The sequence below is a fragment of the Erinaceus europaeus genome, chromosome 2 (genome assembly GCF_950295315.1).
Source record: "Erinaceus europaeus chromosome 2, mEriEur2.1, whole genome shotgun sequence".
In the NCBI taxonomy this organism is placed as follows: domain Eukaryota; kingdom Metazoa; phylum Chordata; class Mammalia; order Eulipotyphla; family Erinaceidae; genus Erinaceus; species Erinaceus europaeus.
Window position 1 is genome coordinate 84,969,870 of NC_080163.1, and position 21,737 is coordinate 84,991,606.

Sequence of the window (21,737 nt, forward strand, 5' to 3'; positions counted from 1 at the left end):
AAAGACCCTGACGGCTGAATCTGGGACTTAGTGGCCTGAGGCATGAAAGCCTTTTTACATAATTATGCAGTCTCCTCCACCTCAGCCTCAAAGTTTAAGGTTCAATGTTTTCCTAGTTCATTGAGAGACAGGAATATATATTTTCTTTTCTTTTCTTTTAGAGATGAGAAACAGGCGTTTTTATTTATAAGACAGCTATTTACAAGGAATATGTATTTTCTAACTCAGCATCTCCAAAGAGAGATTTAAAAATAATGGTGGACCACTTATTGCTCTTAAATAGTTTTTCAACCAGTTGCTCAAAAATTCTCAATGAGCAAGCCCCTCTAACCACAGTTCACAAGGGTATCTCTCCCTGTGTCTCCTACCCAAGCAGGGCACTCCTGGAAACTTGCCCCATTTGACAAATATGGGGACCCCTAGGCTGCTTTGTCATCTTGGACTAAGGTTTGGGCTGATAAACCATGGACACAGGTTGGCAAGTATGTCTGCTTAAAAAAGAGGAAGCTGATTACACATTTCCTGTTTGGAGTACAGGGAATTATTCTGCATCAGAAACTGTCTGGTCTTCAACTAGAGATACATCAGCATGCCCAAAAAACTCAGAACCCAGTTAAAGCAAGAACTTTCTGAAGATGCCATTTGTGAGAAACACCTGGAAACTATGCAACTATTTTGTGCTGATGACCAAGTCACACTTTGTGAGAAATGCTTCATTTCCCAGGAGCACAAGCATCACACAGTGTACACAATCCAAGAGGCTGCTAAGTATTACAGGGTAAGCTTCTCTCAGAGCCCAGAGAACTCTATTCTCTCTCTCTCTCTCCCTCCTCCAGGGTTATTGCTGGGACTAGGTAACTAGGTGTCTGCACTATAATCCACTGCTCCTGGCAATCATTTTACCACTTTTCTTTATTGTTGTTGGATAGGACAGAGAGAAATCTAAAGAGGGGGAGAGAAGGATAGACATCTGCTTCACTACTTGTGAAGCAACCACCCCCCCACCACAGGTAGGGTTCTCGTTCTCTCTTTCTCCTGCTGTTGCTTGCATGAGGAATCCAGTGCTCCCATTGGCCTTTATTTTATTATATTTTACTTTATTGTCTTTATAATTGATAGGGAAATGAAAAAATTGAGAAGGAAGGGATAAAAGGGAGAGAGAATGAGAGATTGGCTGACCTGCTGCATCACATGTGACACTTTACCCCTGCAGATGATGTGAGAATGGAAGCTTGAACCAAGGTCCTTGCATATAGTTACATGTGCACTCAATCAGTTGAGCCACCACCTGACTTCTACTAATTTGTTTTTTGGGGGAAAGAGATACTCTAATTCTCTACAACCATCCCCTTATTTGATACTTCTCAAAAACTACTGAACAAAGGTCCAGGAGGTTAAGTACTCACATTACAATGTACAAAGACCCAGGTTCAAGCCTCTGGTCCCTATCTGCAGGGGGAAAGCTTCACGAGTGGTGAATCATGGCTGCAGGTATCTTTCTGTCTCTCTCCCTTTCTCCCTCTCCCCCTCTCAATTTCTCTCTGTCTCTATCCAATAATAAATAAATTAAAATATAAAATATATAAAAATATAAAACCAAACATTAAAAAATACTAAACAAATACCATACTGAAGCTTTCAACTTTAAGGCTTAGAAAAGATAACCAGGACTTTGAATTTTCAGTTGCCCAGGGTTAGAAATCCGATTGTTGGAGGGAGTGAGAAAGAGGGACTTGCTTCACTGATCATGAAGTTTCTTCCTTGCAGGTGGGGACCAGGGACTTGAACCCAGGCCCTTGTGCAATGTAACATGGACACACTACAGGGGGTACCATTGCCCATGTTCTCTACATAATTTATGTATAACTTAAAGTTTGTGCCTTTGATTTTGACTCCCTTCATCTGTTTTGCCCACATTCTGCTTCCACTGACTCGGTGTTGTTGTTTATTTTGTTTTGTTTTAGATTCTGTGTATAGGTAAGATCATATATTTGCTTTTTCCTCTCTTTTCTTTACCCCATCCCACCCACTCCCCTATTTGTCTTTCTCCTTAACCTGACTTGTTTTACTTAGCACAATACCCTCTGCTGATGTTCCATACTGTTTCCCATAATGACTGTAGCAGCTTACAGCCCTAGCAACATTGTACCAACTTTCCTTTCCTTCATATCTTATCCAACATGTATCCTTCCTTCCTTCCTTCCTTCCTTCCTTCCTTCCTTCCTTCCTTCCTTCCTTCCTTCCTTCCTTCTTTCCTTTTAGAGCACTGATAAGCTATGACTTATGGTAGGTAGTACAGGGTTTGAACCTGGGACTTTGGAGGCTCAGGCATGAGAGTCTCTTTCTATAACTGTTATGCTATCTTCCCCTACCCCCAATGTCTATTTTCTATCCTTTTGACAATCCATTCTATTAGGTGTGAATTGAAATCTTGTTTTGATTTACCTTTCTCTGGTAATTAATGAGCACCTTTTCATGTACTTTGTACTATCTTGTATATCTTTAAAAATATATCTGTTCAGATATTCTGCCTATATTTACTAAATTTTCTAAAGCAAATACATTACCTAGAATTCTCTGATAAATTTCTCTTCAGAGGTCATTCCAGAAGAAATTGAACAAAGTGGAGGAGAAACTAGAAGTGGTTAAAAACATATTGACTGGTGAGAAAGAAAGAATGATAATGATTCAGGTAAGTCCTGACCTCAATTCTTAGGGGTAAAAATTACCTGTATTGTTGGATAGCAAATAAATAAATAAAGTTAAAAGACAAATAACAAAGCAGAAAAGATATTTGAAATCCACAGGAAGGAAAAGTGTTAAGTTCTTAAGTTATAAAGAGCTCTTAAAAATCAATACAAAAGAGTAAAAACTCAGCAGAAAGTATCTTCAGTGAGAGCTCACAAAAATTAAAATGTCTTTTGAGCAAACAAAATTATCCTGAACTTGTTCGTGGGAAAAGAAATACTTACCAAAGTTACTAAATTTTTTAGTGAGATAGTATTCACAACTCGTATTCATAAAAAAGATTTTAAAGGGGGGGGCGGTTGGGCGGTAGCGCAGCAGGTTAAGTGCAGGTGGTGCAAAGCACAAGGACCGGTGTAAGGATCTTGGTTCAAGCCCTGGCTCCCCACCTGCGGGGGAGTCGCCTGATAGGCGGTGAAGCAGGTCTGCAGGTGTCTATCTTTCTTTTTTTTTTTTTTTTTTTTAAAAAGATCTTTATTTATTTATTTATGAGAAAGATAGGGAGAGAGAGAAAGAACCAGACATCACTCTGGTACATGTGCTGCCAGGGATTGAACTCAGGACCTCATGCTTGAGAGTCTAGTGCCTTAGCCACTGCGCCACCTCCTGGACCACAGGTGTCTATCTTTCTATCCCCCTTTGTCTTCTCCTCCTCTCTCGATTTCTCTCTGTCCTATCCAACAACGATTGACATCAACAACAATGATAATCACAACAAGGCTACAACAACAAGGGCAACAAAGGGGGGAGGGGGATGGCCTCCAGGAGCAGGATTCATTGTGCAGGCACTGAGCCCCAGCAATAACCCTGGAGGCAAAAAAAAAATAAAAATAAGATACTTATAAAAAAGATGAGTAACATAGCATATCATGTTGTCACTGGAGAATGAACACCTAATGTGTTTTTGGTGGCTAGATAAATCCTGAAGCCATTTAAAGAGTAGTTTGAAAATTACCCAAATTGAGGACTCACTATTTATTACACAGTGGTTTCATTTCTGATTTGAAACCATTTCTTTATACTTAACTCTGTTCTGTGCCAGATAGTCCAGATTCTGAATGGACTTTCAGAGTTTTATTTATTTATTTATTTATTTATTTACTTATTTATTATCACTGAGGTTTCATAGTCTGGAATGACTTTTTCAGATAAAGAGTTATAAATACAGAATGTGTAAAAGAGACCACAAGACTGAAGTTTTCTATAGTGTGGTAGAAACTGGATTTGAATTTGGATTGTGTATATGGCAAAGCAGTGCACTATCCAAGTAAACTATTTTTCTTGTTCTCATGTTTGTTTGTTTTTTATAGAACAGAGGGGAAGAAAAAGAGACAGGGAGACAGCTGCAGCCCTGTTTCACCATTTGTGAAGCTTCTCCCTGGAGGTGGTGACCAGGGGCTTCCACTGGGGTTCTTGCATATTCACCAAGTGAATCACCAACTGGCCCCTCAGCTTTCCTTTTAAACAAAAATAAATATCTATTTAATGACAGGGAAGAATAGTATGCAAATATTTTGAGAATTATTAGAGATTTTTCAACCTCAGGTACTATATATTTAGTACATATTCAGGTTCTCCTGCTTGCCAGGGACTATGCTAGATGCTTCAGTAATGGAAAAAGAAAGTTATATTCTTGTGCAACAGCATTCCTTTGTTAAAATTTTTATTTTAATGAAAGAGAGAGAAACACACAGAAAGACGAGAGCACTGCTAAGCTCTGCCTTATGATGGTGCTGGGGATTGAACCTGGGACTTCAGAGTCTCAGTCGTGAAGGTCTTTTTGCCTATAACCATAATGCTGTCTCTCCAGGTGCAATAATGTAAATAAAACAGGTATAATATGTAGTATGCTACATGATAAGTGCTATATGTGCTTTAAAAATTTTTTTATTATCTTTATTTATTGGATAGAGACAGCCAAAAATCAAGAGGGAGGGGGTGATAGAAAGGGAGAGAGACAGAGAGACACCTGCAGCCCTGCTTCACCACTCGTAAAGCTTTCCCCCTACAGGTGGGGACCGGGTGCTCAAAACCAGGTCCTTGCGCATTGTAATACATGCCCTCAACCAGGTGGCCACCACCCAGCCTCGCTATATGTGCTTTTAACGTGTTATGGCGTAGGTCTTATATGAAGTGATCAGGACCCTGCCATTCAGAAAGTGACATCTGAGACTCAAAGAAATATAGACTTGAGCTTTGCAGTCTACAAAGAATATTCTAGGCAGAGGAAGGGCAAGTACAAAGATATCAGCTGTCAACTTGACCTGTGTCTCATAAGCTTTGCTTTATAAATCTACAGCCCTTGGCCCAGTGGTGGAGGACCGGGCTAAGTGCACATAGTACAGATCTGCTGCCCCAGATTCAGTCTTCAGCATCCCATTGCTAAAACAGTGATTTGCTATATTCCTCAAATAATTATTTGCAGTACTTTTATTTATTTATTTATTTATTTTACCAGAGAACAGCTCAGCTCGGGCTTATGGTGATACAGGGCATTGAATGAGCATATGAAGCCCTGGCATTACATATGCTGGAGACACTCATAATATATATTTCTTGGCTGTTGAAATACCTCACTTGAAAAGTGTGCTTGAACACAGGTCCTTGAGCCTGGTAGGGTTCAACTTGGTGTGCTACTTCCTATCTTAGAGTGGTTAGGTTCTTGATAAATCTTGATTTCCTAAGCTCACAAGATTAAGTATCATCATTAAATTGATTAAGTATCATCATTAAATTGACTCTCCACCATGTATGTCTCCTGTTCATATATATATATATATATATATATATATATATATATATATATATTCTTCCTACAGATCACTCACTGTTCAGCTCTGGTTTGTGGAGGTGCTGGAGATTAAACTTGGAACCTATGTCCCTAGCCCTTCAGTTCAAAATTCTTTCTTTTTAATCTTTATTTTAAATATATTCTTTTTAAAGAAACTTTATTTTTCCCCTTTTGTTTCCCTTGTTGTTTATCATCGTCATTGTAGTTATTATTGTTGTTACTGATGTCATCATTGTTGGCTAGGACAGAGAGAAATGGAGAGAGGAGAGGAAGACAGAGAAGGGGAGAGAAAGACACTTGGCAGACCTGCTTCACTGCCTGTGAAGCGAGTCTCCTGCAGGTGGGGAGCTGGGGGCTTGAACTGAGATCCTTATGCTAGTCTTTGCTCTTCGTTCCAGGTGTGCTTAAGCTGCTGCGTTACCATCCAGCTCCCTATTTTAGATATTTTATTTACCTTTTACTTTTTAAAATATTTGATAAGACAGAGAAAAATTAGTAGGGGAGGGGGAAATAGAGAGAGAGAGAGAGAGAGAGAGGAAAGAGACTGCAGACTTGCTTCACCACTTGTGAAACTTGACCCTTACAGGTGGGTGATGGGGCCTTGATACTGATTCCTTGCAAATGGTATATGTGTGCTCAACCAAATGTGACCCCAGTAATTTATTTACTTTGTTTTTCTTTTAACTAATAGTTAGTCTTTAGTTCTTTCTTTATTTATTTATTTGTTTTCCCTTTTTGTTGCCTTTGTTGTTTTTTTATTGTTGTAATTATTATTGTTACTGATATTGTTGTATAGGACAGAGAGAAATAGAGAGAGGAGGGGAAGACAGAGAGGGGGAGAGAAACATAGATACCTGAAGTCCAGCTTCCCCGCCTGTGAAGCGACTCCCCTGCAGGTGGGGAGCTGGGGGCTCAAACCGGGATCCTTACGCGGGTCCTTGCACTTCGAGCCACTTGCACTTAACCCGCTGCACTACCACCAGACTCCCATTTATTTACTTCTTTAATAAGAGAGAGATCAAAGGCAGAGGTAGATAACTTAATGATTATGCAAGGAGACTCATGCTTGAGGTTCCAAAGTCCCAGGTTCCACCATATACCAGAGCTGAGCAGTACTGAAAACATTTTGCATGACCACAAAGCTGTCTTCCCTACCCCAGTTCACAACGACTTTTTATTTCCCAAAATCTCAGCAGTATCTCATCTTGGAGATATAATGAACTAATAAAAACAAAACAAACGTGTCTAAAACTGAATATCTGATACACTGCCTATCTCTCCAATTTCTCTTTATTTCCTTTTCTATGGTCTTGACAGATGTATAGTATTCAAACTTTGGCCCACTGGTGTTTCTTTACTCACACCCACTATCTAAAGCATCAGCAAATGTCATTGACATTACTTAACTTTTTTTTTCATATTTTATTTACTTATTGATAAGAAAGATAGGAGGAGAGAGAGAAAGAACCAGATATTACTCTGGTACATGTGCTGCCAGAGATCGAACACAGGACCTCATGCCTGAGACTCCCATGCTTTATCCCACCTCCCAGATCATGACATTACTTTAATTCTCCAGGATATCTTCTTTTTTGTCACTGAGGTGTATATTGCTCTGTTTTCTAAATCTATTAGCATTCTTTCCTTCCTTCCTTCTTTCCTTCCTTCCTTGCTTTCTATTAGTTTATTAGAAAAAAATATCAATGATCAAATTTAGGTAGATATAGAGTGAGGTCTACCCAAGGAAGTCTTACCCCTGGCACTGGAACATGCCACCCTAGAAACATGTGGATGCGTTCACCAATCTAGGAGCTCTCCAAACTTAGTAACTTAAAGAGTTTATAGAAGCTTCATGACTGAAAGATGATGAATGACATAGTGGGGGTTGTATTGTTAAATGGGAATCTGGGGAATGTTATGCATGTACAAACTATTGTATTTACTGTTGAATGTAAAGCATTAATTCCCCAATAAAGAAATAAATTATTTAAAAAAAAAAGAAGAAGAAGCTTCATGACTGATGAAATCATTAGCCATTGGTGATTACACTCAACTCCCAAAAATGCTCCCTTTTCCTTGGAGGTTGGCAGTATAGCATTCTTTTTAATTACATTTCATATTCTAAGTTTGTGTTATGTCTTCACTGATCTTGATCCTGAAGTCCTTTGCCCTCTGTAGTTAGCCATTATATTTCCTTTGCTGTGCTTTGTACTTCCTTGTCTTTATATAGATTTAGAAAGGAAAATATGGAATTACCTGTACTCAACTTGTGGTGTTTAATCTGAAATCTAATTATGATAGGAAGAAGAGCAGAATTTTGAAGAGATGATTGAATCTGAAAATAAGATGGTGTTCCAGTTGACTTTTGAAATATATCAGATGAACTTCCTGAACCAGCAAAGCAATCAAACCTTGGGTGAATCCTGTACATATCCCCTAACACTGTTTGACAAAGAATTAGAGAAGTCCCAGGAGATACTACAGGTGAGATGTTAAAATGACACCTTTTTTTAATGTTTATTTATTTATGTATGTATTTACTCCCTTTTTGTTGCCCTTGTTTTTTTATTGTTGTTGTTATTGATGTCATTGTTGTTGGATAGGATAGACAGAAATGGAGATGGGAGGGGAAGACAGGGGGAGAGAAAGACACCTGCAGACATGCTTCACCACTTGTGAAGCGACTCCCCTGGTGGGGAGCCAGGGGCTCGAACCTCGATCCTTACTCCAGTCAGTCCTGTCCTTGAGCTTTGTGCCACATGCACTTAAACCGCTGTGCTACCGCCCAACTCCCGACACTTTTTTTTTTAACTGTACTTGCCCTGCTATCCTAATTCTGAGAATTTATCCTTGCAAACTATTTACATGTGTTTAAATACACATTGATGAAATAATGCTGTAAAATTTTTATGGGGCCATACTGTAAATTTTTGTATGGAGTTAAGAAGTTGCCTTTGAAGCCAGATTAATGAAGTTCCTACTGAGTTTGCTGTTTATTGCTCTCTCTGAGAAATCTCAAGCACATTCTTTTGACTCAGTTTCCTTTGCTCTCAAATGGGAATAATAATGACCTTTCATAAAATTACAGTGGAGAAGTGAGTGGAAAAATAAATACAATGCCAATTTAAAACAGCATTTTGTACATACTGTGTATATAATAAGATTTTGGTGTTATTATTGTAATATTAATATTGATAGTGAGATATTAGCTATAATCAATATGCATCAGGAAACAATGTTGTACATACAATGGAATATATTTTAATATCTGGGAAAGAAAACATAGTTCTATGGATAAGGAATATCTGCCAAGAGAATATCTGTTAAGAAAAAGTGATTTCAGAGCAATAGTGTATATAATTAGTGTTTTAAAAAAACGTCAAACTTGTAGGTGGCACAGTGGTAAAGTGTTGGACTCTAATACACAAGGTCTTGAAGTTGATCTATGGCATCAAATATGCCAGAGTGATGCATTCATTTTCTCTCTATAAATAAATCTTAAATTTTCTTTCTTTCTTTCTTTTTTTTTTTTTTTTTGCCTCCAGGGTTATTGCTGGGGCTCAGTGCCTTCACTATGAATCCACTGCTTCTGGAGGCCTTTTTTTCCCCTCTTTTGTTGCCCTTGTTGTTGTAGCCTTGTTGTGGTTATCATTGTTGTTGTTGATGTCATTCTTTGTTGGATAGGACAGAGAGAAACCAAGAGAGGAGGGGAAGACAAAGGGGGATAGAAAGATAGACACCTGCAGACCTGCTTCACCACCTGTGAAGCAACTCCCCGGCAGGTGGGGAGCTGGGGCCTCTAACCAGGATCCTTAAGCAGGTCCTTTGTGCTTTGCGCCATGTGGGCTTAACCCGCTGTGCTACCGCCCGACCCCCAATTAATTTTTTTAATTATAAGTAAAGGCTGGCTAAACAGCACACTTGGATAGTGTGCTGCTTTGCTTTGTGCATGACCCAAGTTTGAGCCCAGCCCCCACTACATTGAAAGAAGCTTTAGTGCTATGGTCTTTTTTTTACTCGCTTTGCTGTGTCTCTATCTACAATAAATAAATAAATAAAATTAAGGTAACAAATAAAGAATTATGTATATGTACTTTTTTGCCTAAGTGGAAAAGTTTTACAAGAATTAAAAAAACAAACTGATGTTAGTGATTATCACTCTGGTACATGAGTTGCAAGGAAATGAACTCAGGACCTTATGCTGAAGGTCTACATGTCTTTTCCTCCTATACCAAAGCACTACTCAGCTCTATAGTTTAGTAGTAGGGGGTGGGTGTTGTGGTGTTTAAAACTGGGGCCTTGACGTCTCAGACGTAAGTGTCTCTTTACATAACCATTATGCTAGCTCCCTCGTTACAGTTAAATACTGAGCCACCTCCCAGGCTTAATTTTTTAATTAAATTTAAATAATTTTTCATTTATAACTTAATGAAGGATTTGAATATATATATATATGTATGATGTCCAGGTTTTTTTTTATTAAGCACACGTACAGTATCAATATCTAACAAATACATTTTGTTGTGCCAAAAAATCAGATTTTGACTAAGTGTCCCATTTAACATTAAAACAAAATGTCTGCGTAGGGTAGATAGCATAGTGGTTATGCAAACAGACTTTCATGCCTGAGGCTCCGAAGTCCCAGGTTCAATCCCCCGCACCACCATAAGACAGAGCTGAACAATGCTATGGTTTAAAAAAAAAAAAAAAGTCATGGCTGGGAGCTGGGTGGTAGCACAGTGGGTTAAGTGCACATGGCGCAAAACGCAAGGGCCGGCATAAGAATCTCTGTTCGCTCCCCACCTGCAGGAGGTTGCTTCACAAGTAGTGAAGCAGATCTGCAGGTGTCTATCTTTCTCTCCTCCTCTCTGTCTTCCCCTCCTCTCTCCATTTTTCTCTGCCCTACCCAACAACAACAGCTGTGAGAACAATAACAACTACAAGAAGCACAATAACAAGGACAACAAGATGGGGAAAATAGCCTCCAGGAGTAGTGGATTTGTAGTGCAGGCACTGAGCCCTGGCAATAACCCTGGAGGCAAAAAAAAAAATGTCACGACTATATCTAAACATGCATATGTCTGGAATGACAGGCAGTAAAACAGGTGGGTTTTTTTTGTTTGTTTGTTTTTATTTTTATTTTGGGGATAAATGAGATACTGGCTGTCAAACACTAACACTATTGGTGATTCTACAGAAGCTACACAACTGGGCTAAAGAGAACATGGATAAACTGGAAAAGAATGAAGTCAGACTTTCAAAACAGCTCCACAGACTCCAACAGATCAGAGCAGAGCTAAAGAAGAAGTGTGGGGAGCCCTCTGTAGTGATGCTCCAGGTAAGATTACAATGTATAAGAAATAAGAAGTGGACAGTGTTCATCAAAGATCAAGTCTAGAGCTAAGTCAGTCATCTGCAGCTGCTCATGAGCCTAGATAATTTCCAAGCACCAGAAATATTATGAAACTCCAGTATAGAACTGTTTTATGATATGAATTTTCACCTTAAAATTATATTTCATTTGAAACCATGTGGTGACACACCTGGTTAAGTGCACATGTTACAATATCCAAGGATCTGAGTTCATGCCTCCAGTCCCCGCCTGCAGGGGAAAAGCTTAACAAGTTGTGAAGCAGTGTTGCAGGTGTCTCTCTGTCTCTCTGCCTTTCTATCACCCTCTTTTCTATCAATTTCTGGCAGTGTCTCTCTCTTTAAAAATTTATTTACTTATTAATGAGAAAGATAGGAGGGGAGAAAGGAAGAACCAGACATTGCTATGGTACATGTGTTGCTGGGAATTGAACTCGTGACCTTTTCTCAGAGCACTGCACAGCTCTGGTTTATGGTGGTGCAAGGGATTGAACCCAGGACTTTAGAGCCTCAGGAATGAGAGTCTTTTTGTATAACTATCTACCCCACATTACCCTTTCAACAAGTAAATTATTATGACTGTCAATCCTATGTCCCTCTGCCAGACTTTTATTTGTAGTGTGAATCTTTTTACTTAAAAATCCTACACATACCAGCATAGCTGATTCGAGCCCCCGTTGCTTCACAGGTGATGAAGCAGGTCTGCAGGTGTCTTTCTCTCCCCCCTCTGTCTTCCTCTTCTCTCTTCATTTTTCTCTGTCCTATCCAACAACAACGACAACAATAATTACAAGGGCAACAAAAAGGAATAAGTAAATAAATAAAAATTATTAAAAAAAAAACTACACATAACAGTGGTCGGATTTTTTCTAGAACTAGGCCTAGTTCAAGACAGTGTGTGTAGGTCATCCTTAGTGCCTGACCTGGCTCCAGCCACCACTCCGCCCAGCAGTCCTCTTCATCTATCTACTCATCTATCATTTATCACCTCCATCATGAACTAATTGATGAGTAACATTCGAATAGGGTGTGCTCTGAATAAGATGAGCCCTTGGTAATTTTAAATTTTGGTATGAAAGAATTAGCACCATGGGTCTGGAAAAAATTATTACGTAAAATTCTAGTTCCATTAGTATAAGATTCTTTCTTTTTAAATTTTTATTTATAAAATGGAAACAATGACAAGACCATAGGATAAGAGGGGTACTGTTCCCACCACCAGAACTCCATATCCCATCCCCTCCTCTGATAGCTTTCCTATTCTTTAACTTTCTGGGAGTATGGAACCAAGGTCATATGGGGTGCAGAAGGTAGAGGTCTGGTTTCTGTAATTGCTTCCCTGCTGAACATGGGTGTTGACAGGTTGATCCATACTCCTAGCCTGTCTCTCTCTTTCCCTAATGGGGTAGAACTCTGGGGAAGTGAGGCTTCAGGACACCTTGGTAGGGTTATCTTCCCAGGGAAGTCTAGTTGGCATCTTGGTAGCATCTGGAAACTTGTGGATGAAAAAGAGTTAACATATAAAGCCATAAAAATTGTTGACTAATAATGAACCTAAAGGCTGAAATATTGCAGATGAAAAATTGGGGTCAGGAGACGGGTGGTAGCGCAGTGAGTTAAGTGCAGGTGGCTCAAAGCGCAAGGACTGCCCTAAGGATCCCACTCTGAGCCCCCACCTGCAGGGGAGTTGCTTCACAGGCAGTGAAGCAGGTCTGCAGGTATCTACCTTTCTCTCTTCCTCTTTGCCTTCTCCTCCTCTTTCCATTTCTCTCTGTCCTATCCAATAACGATGACATCAATAACAACAATAATAACTATGACAAGAAAACAACAAGCATAACAAAAGGGAATAAATAAATAAATAAATAAAAACTTTAAAAAAAAAGAAAATGTAGCGTCTCCATTTTGGAAATAGCTAGTGGGTCTAATAAGATTCTCTTTAAAGGTACAACTAACAAGATATATCTCAAATACATAATAGTAACCTTTCTCCTTTCCCTCCATAGAATGCAAGACATTTCTTGGAAAGGTAAGTTTTAATTTTAGATGCATATGGGCCAGAATCAGTGTCAAGTGTGTGAGCACAGAGAGTGTAAAGATGATGGGGTAGGAATAGAGGTCATGTAATAATATCCATACTATGGGTGGAGGGACCTGGGTTCTGCACAGAGTATCTGAGACTCTCCTTTCTTTGTAGGGGTGAATCACTAGTGTATCAGTCTGTAGACTTCAAGTGTACCACAGACCTGAATTTCATCCAAATAACAGGACTAAGCAAGTTGCTAAAAGAATTTCAAAGTAAGTTGAAAAGCCTGCCTTCTCTCCCCACCTCATCCCCTTCTTTTTTAATTGAGAGCCTAGAATGTTCTATATATAGTTTTAGGGAGATGATTTAACATCTCTTCAAAATAAGCATTACCATACCATGCCCACCACATATTCCTGCACCACAGCTAATTTAACAGCCTTGACTCTGGTGCACAGCTACCTCACCTCTACCACCACCACCACCCTTCAGTTTTTTGTTTGTTTGTTTGTTTGTTTGTTTTTTCAGGATTCCAATTAAGTTTATTGGGTCCCAAATCAATCCTCCCAAAGTGTTTCCCAGTCAGTCACCTCATCACAGAATCTTTTGCAGCCATCACTGGGTTCCTCTTCCTCAGGATGGCTTTTGATATCTCAACCTTTAGCTTCTTCTAGTTCTACCCTGCTGTCATCTAAGCTGCAGTCTCACTATCCAATGGCTTCAGCTGGAAGCTTAGAGCATAGATCCCAGTTTGAAGGTGCCCTCAGGTTTATCAGGAACCACATGGACAAATGTCTTGTAGAGCACAGCGCCCCTGGGTAGCTTGGTAACCAGACCTACAGCCTCCAAATTGCTGGGGTTGGGCACGTAAAGCTTCTTGGTGTAGTGGACTATGCCCTCCTCTAGGGCACACAGGCACTTGTTCTTCTCCATTTCCACGTGGGCACCTGGGTGCCAGTGAAAGTGGCACTGAATAGCAAGGATGTTGCCCCCGTGAAGGTAGTGACCTTCTAATTTCTTTATGCCAAAGCATTTGCCTGGTGACTTTCCACCAAGGTTTTTGAAACTGCTACCTGTCTTTGTGGATGCGTATCTGACAGTAAGAGCGGCAGCCTGAGGGGGATTAAGCAGGGCAGCTGTCCTAGTCCTTAATGCCACTAGGGCCACTGCCATAATAGCTGTCCATGCTTCAATTTTATGGTCAGTCAAGGTGTTTGTTTTCATTTTATGATGTGTCTTTGTCTTGTATCTTTATAGCTGACCTATATGTAAAATCTGATCTTTTGTCTTTCTCCTGAATGTCACTTAGCATAACCTTCCCTCCAGTTCTTTTTACTGTTGCAAATAGAATTTAGTTTTTTTCTTTAAAAAAAAAAGATTTTTGTTTAGATATTTTTTATTATTTTTGTGTAAAGACAGAGAGAAATTCAAAGGGAAGGGGAAGATAGAGAGGAAACGAGACAGAGACCTGCAGCCCTGCTTCACCACTTGTGAAATTTCCCTCTGCTGGAGGGAACCAGGGACTTGAACCTGGGTCCTTGTGCACTGTAATGTGTGCTCGTAACCAGGTATGCCACTGCCCAGCCCCTAGATTTTTCTTATAGCTGAATAATATTCCAGTGTGCGTATGCATACATGCATATACATGCATGAGCGTAAACACATGTGCACACTCATGTTGTTCCCTGTCTTGGCTATTATAAACAGATCTATAATGAGCACAGGAGTGCATGTATCTTTTGGGATTAATGCTTTTCATGTTCTTCAGATAGACACCTACCAGTGGAACTGTTGGTTCATGTAGATCAATTTTTGATATGCCAATAAATCTCTGTACTACTTTTCATTGAGGCTGGGCACATTTTTATTCCTACCAACAGTGTATGGTCATTCCTGTTATCTCCACCTTTTTTTTTTCTTTTAAGTAAACTATTGCTGTTTCTGGTCTTCTTCTCCTCCTCCTCCTCCTCTTCCTCCTCCTACTTTTTCTTCTTTTAAATTATTTATTTATTTATTTATGAAAAAGATAGAGAGAGGAAGAACCAGACATCATTCTGGTACATGTGGCTGCCGGAGATTGAACTCAGGACCTCATGGTTGAGAACCCAGTACTTTATCTACTGCACCACCTCCCGGACCACTGGATGGATATATATATATATTAAGTCATCATAATCTTGACTAGGACACTTTTTTAAAAAAATATTTTATTTATTTACTCATGAAGATAGAAGGAGAGAGAGAGAATGAGAACCAAATATCACTATGGTACATGTGTTGCCGGGGACTGAACTCTGGACCTCATGCTTGAGAATCCAATGCTTTATCCACTGTGCCACCTCCCAGACCACCATATTTTGTTTTTATATTCTTATTAGCTTTCTTTGGTAAATTGTCTATTCTGTCTACTTTTGGATCATGTTGTTGTTGAATTTTTTTGGGTTCTTTATGTATCTTGGATATTAGGCCCTTGTGGGAAATGTTATAAGAATATTCTTTCCTATTCAGTATGAAGTACTATGGTTTTAATGACAGTTTCTTTCACTGTGCAGAAGCTTTTTATCTGATGTGGCCTTATTTGTTTTTTATAACTTTTGCTTCCTTTATTGGAGTCAAGTCCTCAAAGGCATCACTGCTTGACAATATTGTAAAGTATGCTCTTTATGTTTTCTTTACATTTTAATGGCTTCAGTTTTTTTTTTTTTTTTTTTTTCATGAGAAAGCTAGGCAGAGAGAGAAAGAACCAGATATCACTGTGGTGCATATGCTGCCGGGGATTGAACTCGGGACCTCATGGTTGAGAATCTAGTGCTTTATCTACTGCGCCGCCTCCTGGACCACTTAAACCATTTTTAACTAATTTTTGTGCATGGTGTCAGATAATCCCATTTGATTCTTTTGCATGTGTCTACCCAATTTTTTCAACCCCATTTGTTGAAGTGACTTTCTTTTTTTTTTTTTTTTAATATTTATTTTCTCTTTTGTTGCCCTTGTTGTTTAACATTGTTGTGGTTATTGATGTCATCGTTGTTGGCTAGGACAGAGAGAAATGGAGAGAGGAGGGGAAGACAGAGAGGGGGAGAGAAAGATAGACACCTGCAGACCTGCTTCACCGCCTGTGAAGTGACTCCCCTGCAGGTGGGGAGCTGGGGGCTTGAACCAGGATCCTTCTGCCGGTCCTTGCGCTTTGCGCCACATGCGCTTAACCTGCTGCTCCACCGCCCGACTCCCTGAAGTGACTTTCATAACTCCATTATGTGCTCTTAGTTTCTTATGTTGTAATACTTATCAGTATGTGTGAAAATTTATTTCTGGACTCTCAATTCTATTCATTAATCTACACATCTATTTTACATTCCAGTATCATGCTGTTTTTACTATTAGAGCTTTACTAATATAGTTTGAAGTTTAGCAGTGTGACACTTCCATTCTGTTTCTCAAGGTTGCCTAGGTTATTCAGAATCTCTATCATTCCATATAAATCACAGTAATGTTCTAAATGTCACTGGGATTTCAGTAGGAATTGCAGTGAATCTGTATATTATTTTAACATCAGATCATTTTTAATAATGCACATCCTTCTGATCCATTTCAGAGACTATCTTTCCATTTCTTTGTATCTTCTACTTCTTAATAATATCATACAGGTTTTGTTGTATAACAAAAAAAGTAAGCTATTGCCCTTTGAGATAGTAAGATTGTTATATAATTTTTTGAAAGGATGTATGATTTTTAAAATATTTTATTTATTTATGAGAAAGATAGGAGGAGAGAGAAAGAACCAGATATCACTCTGGCACATGTGCTGCCGGGGATCGAACTCAGGACCTCATGCTTGAGAGTCCAAAGCTTTACCACTGCGCCACCTCCCGGACCACAATTGTTATCTTTTCATTAATTGATGTGGTATATTACCCTGGTTGATTTGTGTATGTTGAACCATCCTTGCATCTCTGGACTAGATCCTACTTGTTCATGATGTATGATTCTTTTAGTAAATCATTTCATTCAATTTGCTTCTGTTTTGTTGGGAATATTTTCATCTGTGTTCATCAGTAATAGTTGTGAGTAGTTTATATAATGCCCTTGTTTTCTTTTGGAATGAAGATATAACTTCATCAATTATGTTTGTAAATGTTTCTTTCTGGCATTGCCTCAGAAACTGTATGATTCTAATAATTCTAATAATTTTTTGATTTCCTCTAGGCTATGCAATTTAGTGGTATAAAGGTGTCAATAGAGTTTCCTACTACCCTTTGCATTTCTTTCTTTATTTATTTATTTTCTTTATTGGGGAATTAATGTTTTACATTCAACAGTAAATACAATAGTTTGTACATGCATAACATTCTCCAGTTTCCCATATAACAATACAACCCACACTAGGTCCTCTATCATCCTTCATGGACCTGTATTCTCCCCACCCACCCACCCCAGAGTCTTTTACTTTGGTGCGCTATGTCCCTTTGCATTTCTGTATAACATCCTCTTTTAATTCTGATTCTACTTATTAGAGTTTACTCTCATTTTCTTGGTGAAGTTAGCCAGAAGTCTATTAATTCTCTTTTGTTCTTATATCATTTATTATTATTATTATTTTCCTATTATTCAGCTCTGATTTATGGTTGTGCAGGGGATCGAACCTGGGACCTAGGAGCCTCAGGCATAAGAGTCTGTTTGCTAACTTTATGTATCTCCCCTGTCTAGTTCTGTTTATTTATTTATTTTTTCAAATAATCAGTCTTGGTTTTAGTTGCTTTTTTTGGTAATCTTTCTATTTTATTTTATTTTTTATTATTAAATTCCTTTACTGATGTTTGGTTGCATTTTGGCTTTATTAAACTTTTTTAAAATTATTTTTTAAATTGTTGGTAGGTTAAAGAGAAGTTGAGAGTGCAAAAGGGTGACAAAGAGTGAGAGAGAGATTTGCAGTCTTGATTTACCACACCTGAAGCTTCCCCCAATAATTGGGGACTGAAGGCTTGAACCCAAATTTTTGCATGCTGTCAGTCAGGTGTACCAGTACCTGGTCCCTGAATTTTAGCTTTTGTTTTTAGCTTCTTTTGGTGCAAGGCTATAATTTTGATATTTTTGTTTTATGATGTAGGATTATAATCTTTCATTTTTTATTTTATAAAGTTATTTATATATTTTCCTTTTTGTTGCCTTTGTTTTTTTATTATTGTTGTTGTTATTGATGTTGTCATTGTTGGATAGGACAGGGAGAAATGGAGAGAGGAGGGGATGACAGAGGGAGAGAGAAAGCTAAACACCTGCAGACCTGCTTCACCTCCTGTGAAGCGACTCTCCTGTAGGTGGGAAGCAGGGGGCTCTAACCCGGATCCTTACTCCGGTCATTGTGCTTTGCGTCACATGCACTTAGCCCGCTGCGCTACTGCCCAACTCCCAATCTTTCATTTTAGTACTGCTTTTGCAGCAGTCCATGTGGGCTTATAGCTTGAATCTTTGCTTTCATTTTTTTAAATTATTTATTCATGAAGAAGATAAGAGGAGAAAGAAAGAGACACACAGAGAGAGGACACCAAAAATCACTCTGGACCTCATGCTTGAGAGTCCACGGCTTTATCCACTGCGCCACCTCCTAGACCACAAAATATTTTTATTTATTTATTAGATAGAGACAAACAAATTCCTCCCCCCCTTTATTTGATAGGATAGAGAGAGACTGAGAGGAAAGGGGAGGTAAAGAGAAAGATACCTGCAGCACTGCTTCACTGCTCATGAAACTTCTCTCCTAGAGGTTGCAAGTGAGGACTTAATCCTAGGTCCTTGCTCATACAAAGAAACTGTAACATGTACATTTAACCAGATGTGCCACCATCCCCCATGAATTATTATTTTTTAATTTTTCATGTTATTCTATGTTACCTTTTATCATCTTCATTCATTTACTGGTTAGGGACTGTCATAAATCCAGAGGGAAGAGGGAGGTAGTGGGGAAGAGAAGTAGAGAGGCACCCAAAGCTCTGCTTCACCACCTGCAAAACTTTCCCCCTGCAGGTAGGCATGGGGGACTCAAACCTGGGTCCTTGTGCATTGTAGCATGTTCTCTCAGCTACCTGTGCCACCATCCAGCCCCCCCCCCCATGACTGGGGACTAGAACCTGGGTCCTTGTGCATTGTAACATGTTCTCTCAGCTACGTGTGCCACCAACCGCCGCCATTAATTCTTTATACATTTTAACTACCAGTCTTTTGTCCAGTGTTTTGCAAATAATCCCTGGCTTATTTTTAATTTGTTTAACAGTATCTTTTAAAAAGCAGAAGGTTTAGGGGGCTGGGTGATAGTGTAACTGCTGAGTGTACAAGTTGTCATCTGCTAGAGCACAGGTTCAACACCTCTAGTCCCTGCCTTCAGGAGGGGAAGGTTAATGTGAGCAGTGGAGCGGTGCTACTGCAAGTGTCTCTTCACATTATCTCTCACTTGTCCCCATATTAAGAAAAAGGAAAAAAAAAAAAAAAAAAAGCAGCTGCCACTTACGAAGTTGTCACTGAGGACCAGTGATAACCCTGATGAAAGAAAGATGTTTTAAACTTTTTATTTATTTATGTTAATATTTAATTTTTGTGTCTAACAGGCCTATTGATAGTATTTGTTTGCCATTACCACACCAGTTTTTTTTTTAATATTTATTTATTTTCCCTTTTGCTGCCCTTGTTGTGGTTATTCATGTCTTTGTTGTTGGATAGGACAGAGAGAAATGGAGAGAGGAGGGGAAGACAGAGAGTGGGAGAGAAAGATAGACACCAGAAGACCTGCTTCACCGCCTGTGAAGCAACTCCCCTGCTGGTGGGGAGCCAGGGGCTCGAACCGGTATCCTTAAGCCGGTACTTGTGCTTTGCGCCACATGTGCTTAACCTGCGACTTCCACCACACCAGTTTGATAGATGACACTATAAGGAACTTTTTTTTAACCAACCATTATAAGTTCTCCAAATTTGTTCTTTTAACAGTTTTGACTTCCTTAGATCCTTTGTCTACATACATTTAGATATCAGGTTGTTGCCTTCTATGAAAAGCTGCTGAAGGAAAAAAAGAAAAAGATTGTTGGGATTTTGCTATTACACTGAATCTACAGGAAACGTTGTAGATAACATTTATTTAGCTATTTGGTTTGTTATCAGTATTCTGTAGTTTGGCTATACAAATACTGTATAGATTTAACTAGACCAACCATGCATGGGCCAGCAAAATAGCTCACTTGGATAGTGTACTGCTTTGCCTTGTGCATAAGTTTAATTCAAGCCCAACCCCCATGGCATCAGGATGCTTATGTTCTGTGGCCTCTTTCACTCTCTCTGCTTCTCTGACTTTCCTGTCACTTTCTAAAAGAATGAAAATAATTAGGCCTACCTTAAATATCTTAAACACTAATACTGCTCAGCTCTGACTGATGGTAGTGTGCTGGGCAGGCATTAAATCTGAGTCTTATTCATGAAAAGCCATTCCTATACTCACAATGCTGTCTCTCCAACACTCTCATGTTCACATCCTTCTCCCATCTTTTCCTGGACTGTCCCAGATGTTCTTTTTTTTTTTTTTAATCTTTTTATATTTATTTATTTTCCCTTTTGTTGCTCTTTTTTTATTGTTGTTGTAGTTATTGTTGTTATAGATATTGTCACTGTTGGATAGGAAAGAGGGAACTGGAGAGAGGAGGGGAAGACAGAGACGGGGAGATAAAGACAGACACCTGCAGACCTGCTTCACCGCCTGGGAAGCGGCTCCCCTGCAGTTGGGGAACCAGGATCCTTATGCCGGTCCTTGCTCTTGACACCACGTGTGCTTAACCCTCTGCACTACCACCTGACTACCTGTCCTAGATATTCTTTCCCATATTATTGGTGACCAAGACTTATACTCACACATTAGTAAATGCTTGCATGTCAATATTGTTTGGCTTAATTTTGATGTACTAAAGTTCTTTCTCCCTGCAGGACCAATAACTTTAGATCCTAAAACAGCTCATCACTATCTGACCTTATCTAAAGATCTGAAAAGTGTGAAGCTCCGAAATGTTCAACAGGATGGCCCTGATAATTCAAGAAGATTAGACTTCAGTTGCACTGTACTGGGAATGGAGAGATTTACCTCGGGGAAGCACTACTGGGAGGTAGACGTGGAGAAAGCAACCAAGTGGCAGTTGGGTTTATATGAAGAACCTCCTCATAGCAGCAGCGAGGATGACACACACAAAGCTTCAGGAAAGAAATTCTTGCTCACAAGATCGATGTTTGGAATCAGTTGCACCTTTTGGGTCTTTCCTCCTTTAAAAAAGGTCTCACTGACAGGGCAAATGAACAAAATTGGAATTTTCCTATATTATGAAAGTGGGTATATATCATTCTATGATGCAACTCACGGATGCTTCATTTATGCTTTTTCTAATCTGACCTTCCATGGAGCTATTCGGCCTTTCTTTTCTCTCTGTATTTCAAATGGAGACACAGGTTCAGACTCTCTCGGTATCTGTTTCTCTCAAGATTCTGCTTGTAATGTTGCTGTCAACCCTCCATCATCCTTGGTGTAAATCTAACACGAGTCTACAAGTTAGGAGTGTGACTTTGTAAGAGGATTAATATAAAGTATTCTAGTAAAGATTTCTTATGCTTAAGAACCACCCCGGAGCTTTTGCATTGGTGTAATTTTCAACACTTTTAGACGGAAAGATTACATCTAAGTAGTCTTAATGAGTTTTGAGTGGAAAGCCCTATATGAAACAGAAAAATAAAAGAGCACACTATAAAAAAGAAGCATTATAATCTGGAACCATTAAGATTAGT

At 39.1% G+C, this 21,737-nt stretch overlaps 2 protein-coding genes across 2 annotated transcripts; one reads left to right on the plus strand and one right to left on the minus strand.

Annotated features, from left to right (window-relative positions):
• The first annotated feature begins 589 nt into the window (after positions 1 to 589).
• Positions 590 to 21,484, plus strand: TRIML2 (tripartite motif family like 2). Its single transcript, XM_016185802.1, has 7 exons — positions 590 to 778; positions 2,597 to 2,692; positions 7,838 to 8,020; positions 10,734 to 10,874; positions 12,913 to 12,935; positions 13,104 to 13,204; positions 20,892 to 21,484. The coding sequence occupies exons 1-7, from the start codon at positions 590 to 592 to the stop codon at positions 21,482 to 21,484; spliced, it is 1,326 nt and encodes a 441-aa protein (XP_016041288.1).
• On the minus strand, positions 13,641 to 14,105 carry LOC103108713 (large ribosomal subunit protein bL27m-like). Its single transcript, XM_060186421.1, has one exon. The coding sequence runs from the start codon at positions 14,103 to 14,105 to the stop codon at positions 13,665 to 13,667; it is 441 nt and encodes a 146-aa protein (XP_060042404.1). The 3' UTR covers positions 13,641 to 13,664.
• Positions 21,485 to 21,737: the final 253 nt, after the last annotated feature.

Coding starts and splice junctions, on each gene's coding strand:
- TRIML2 (XM_016185802.1), top strand. CDS start 590: ATGCCCAAAAAACTCAGAACCCAGTTAAAGCAAGAACTTTCTGAAGAT. Junction 2,693..7,837: donor AAAGAATGATAATGATTCAG/GTAAGTCCTGAC, acceptor TAATTATGATAG/GAAGAAGAGCAGAATTTTGA. Junction 10,875..12,912: donor CCTCTGTAGTGATGCTCCAG/GTAAGATTACAA, acceptor TTCCCTCCATAG/AATGCAAGACATTTCTTGGA.
- LOC103108713 (XM_060186421.1), bottom strand. CDS start 14,105: ATGGCAGTGGCCCTAGTGGCATTAAGGACTAGGACAGCTGCCCTGCTT.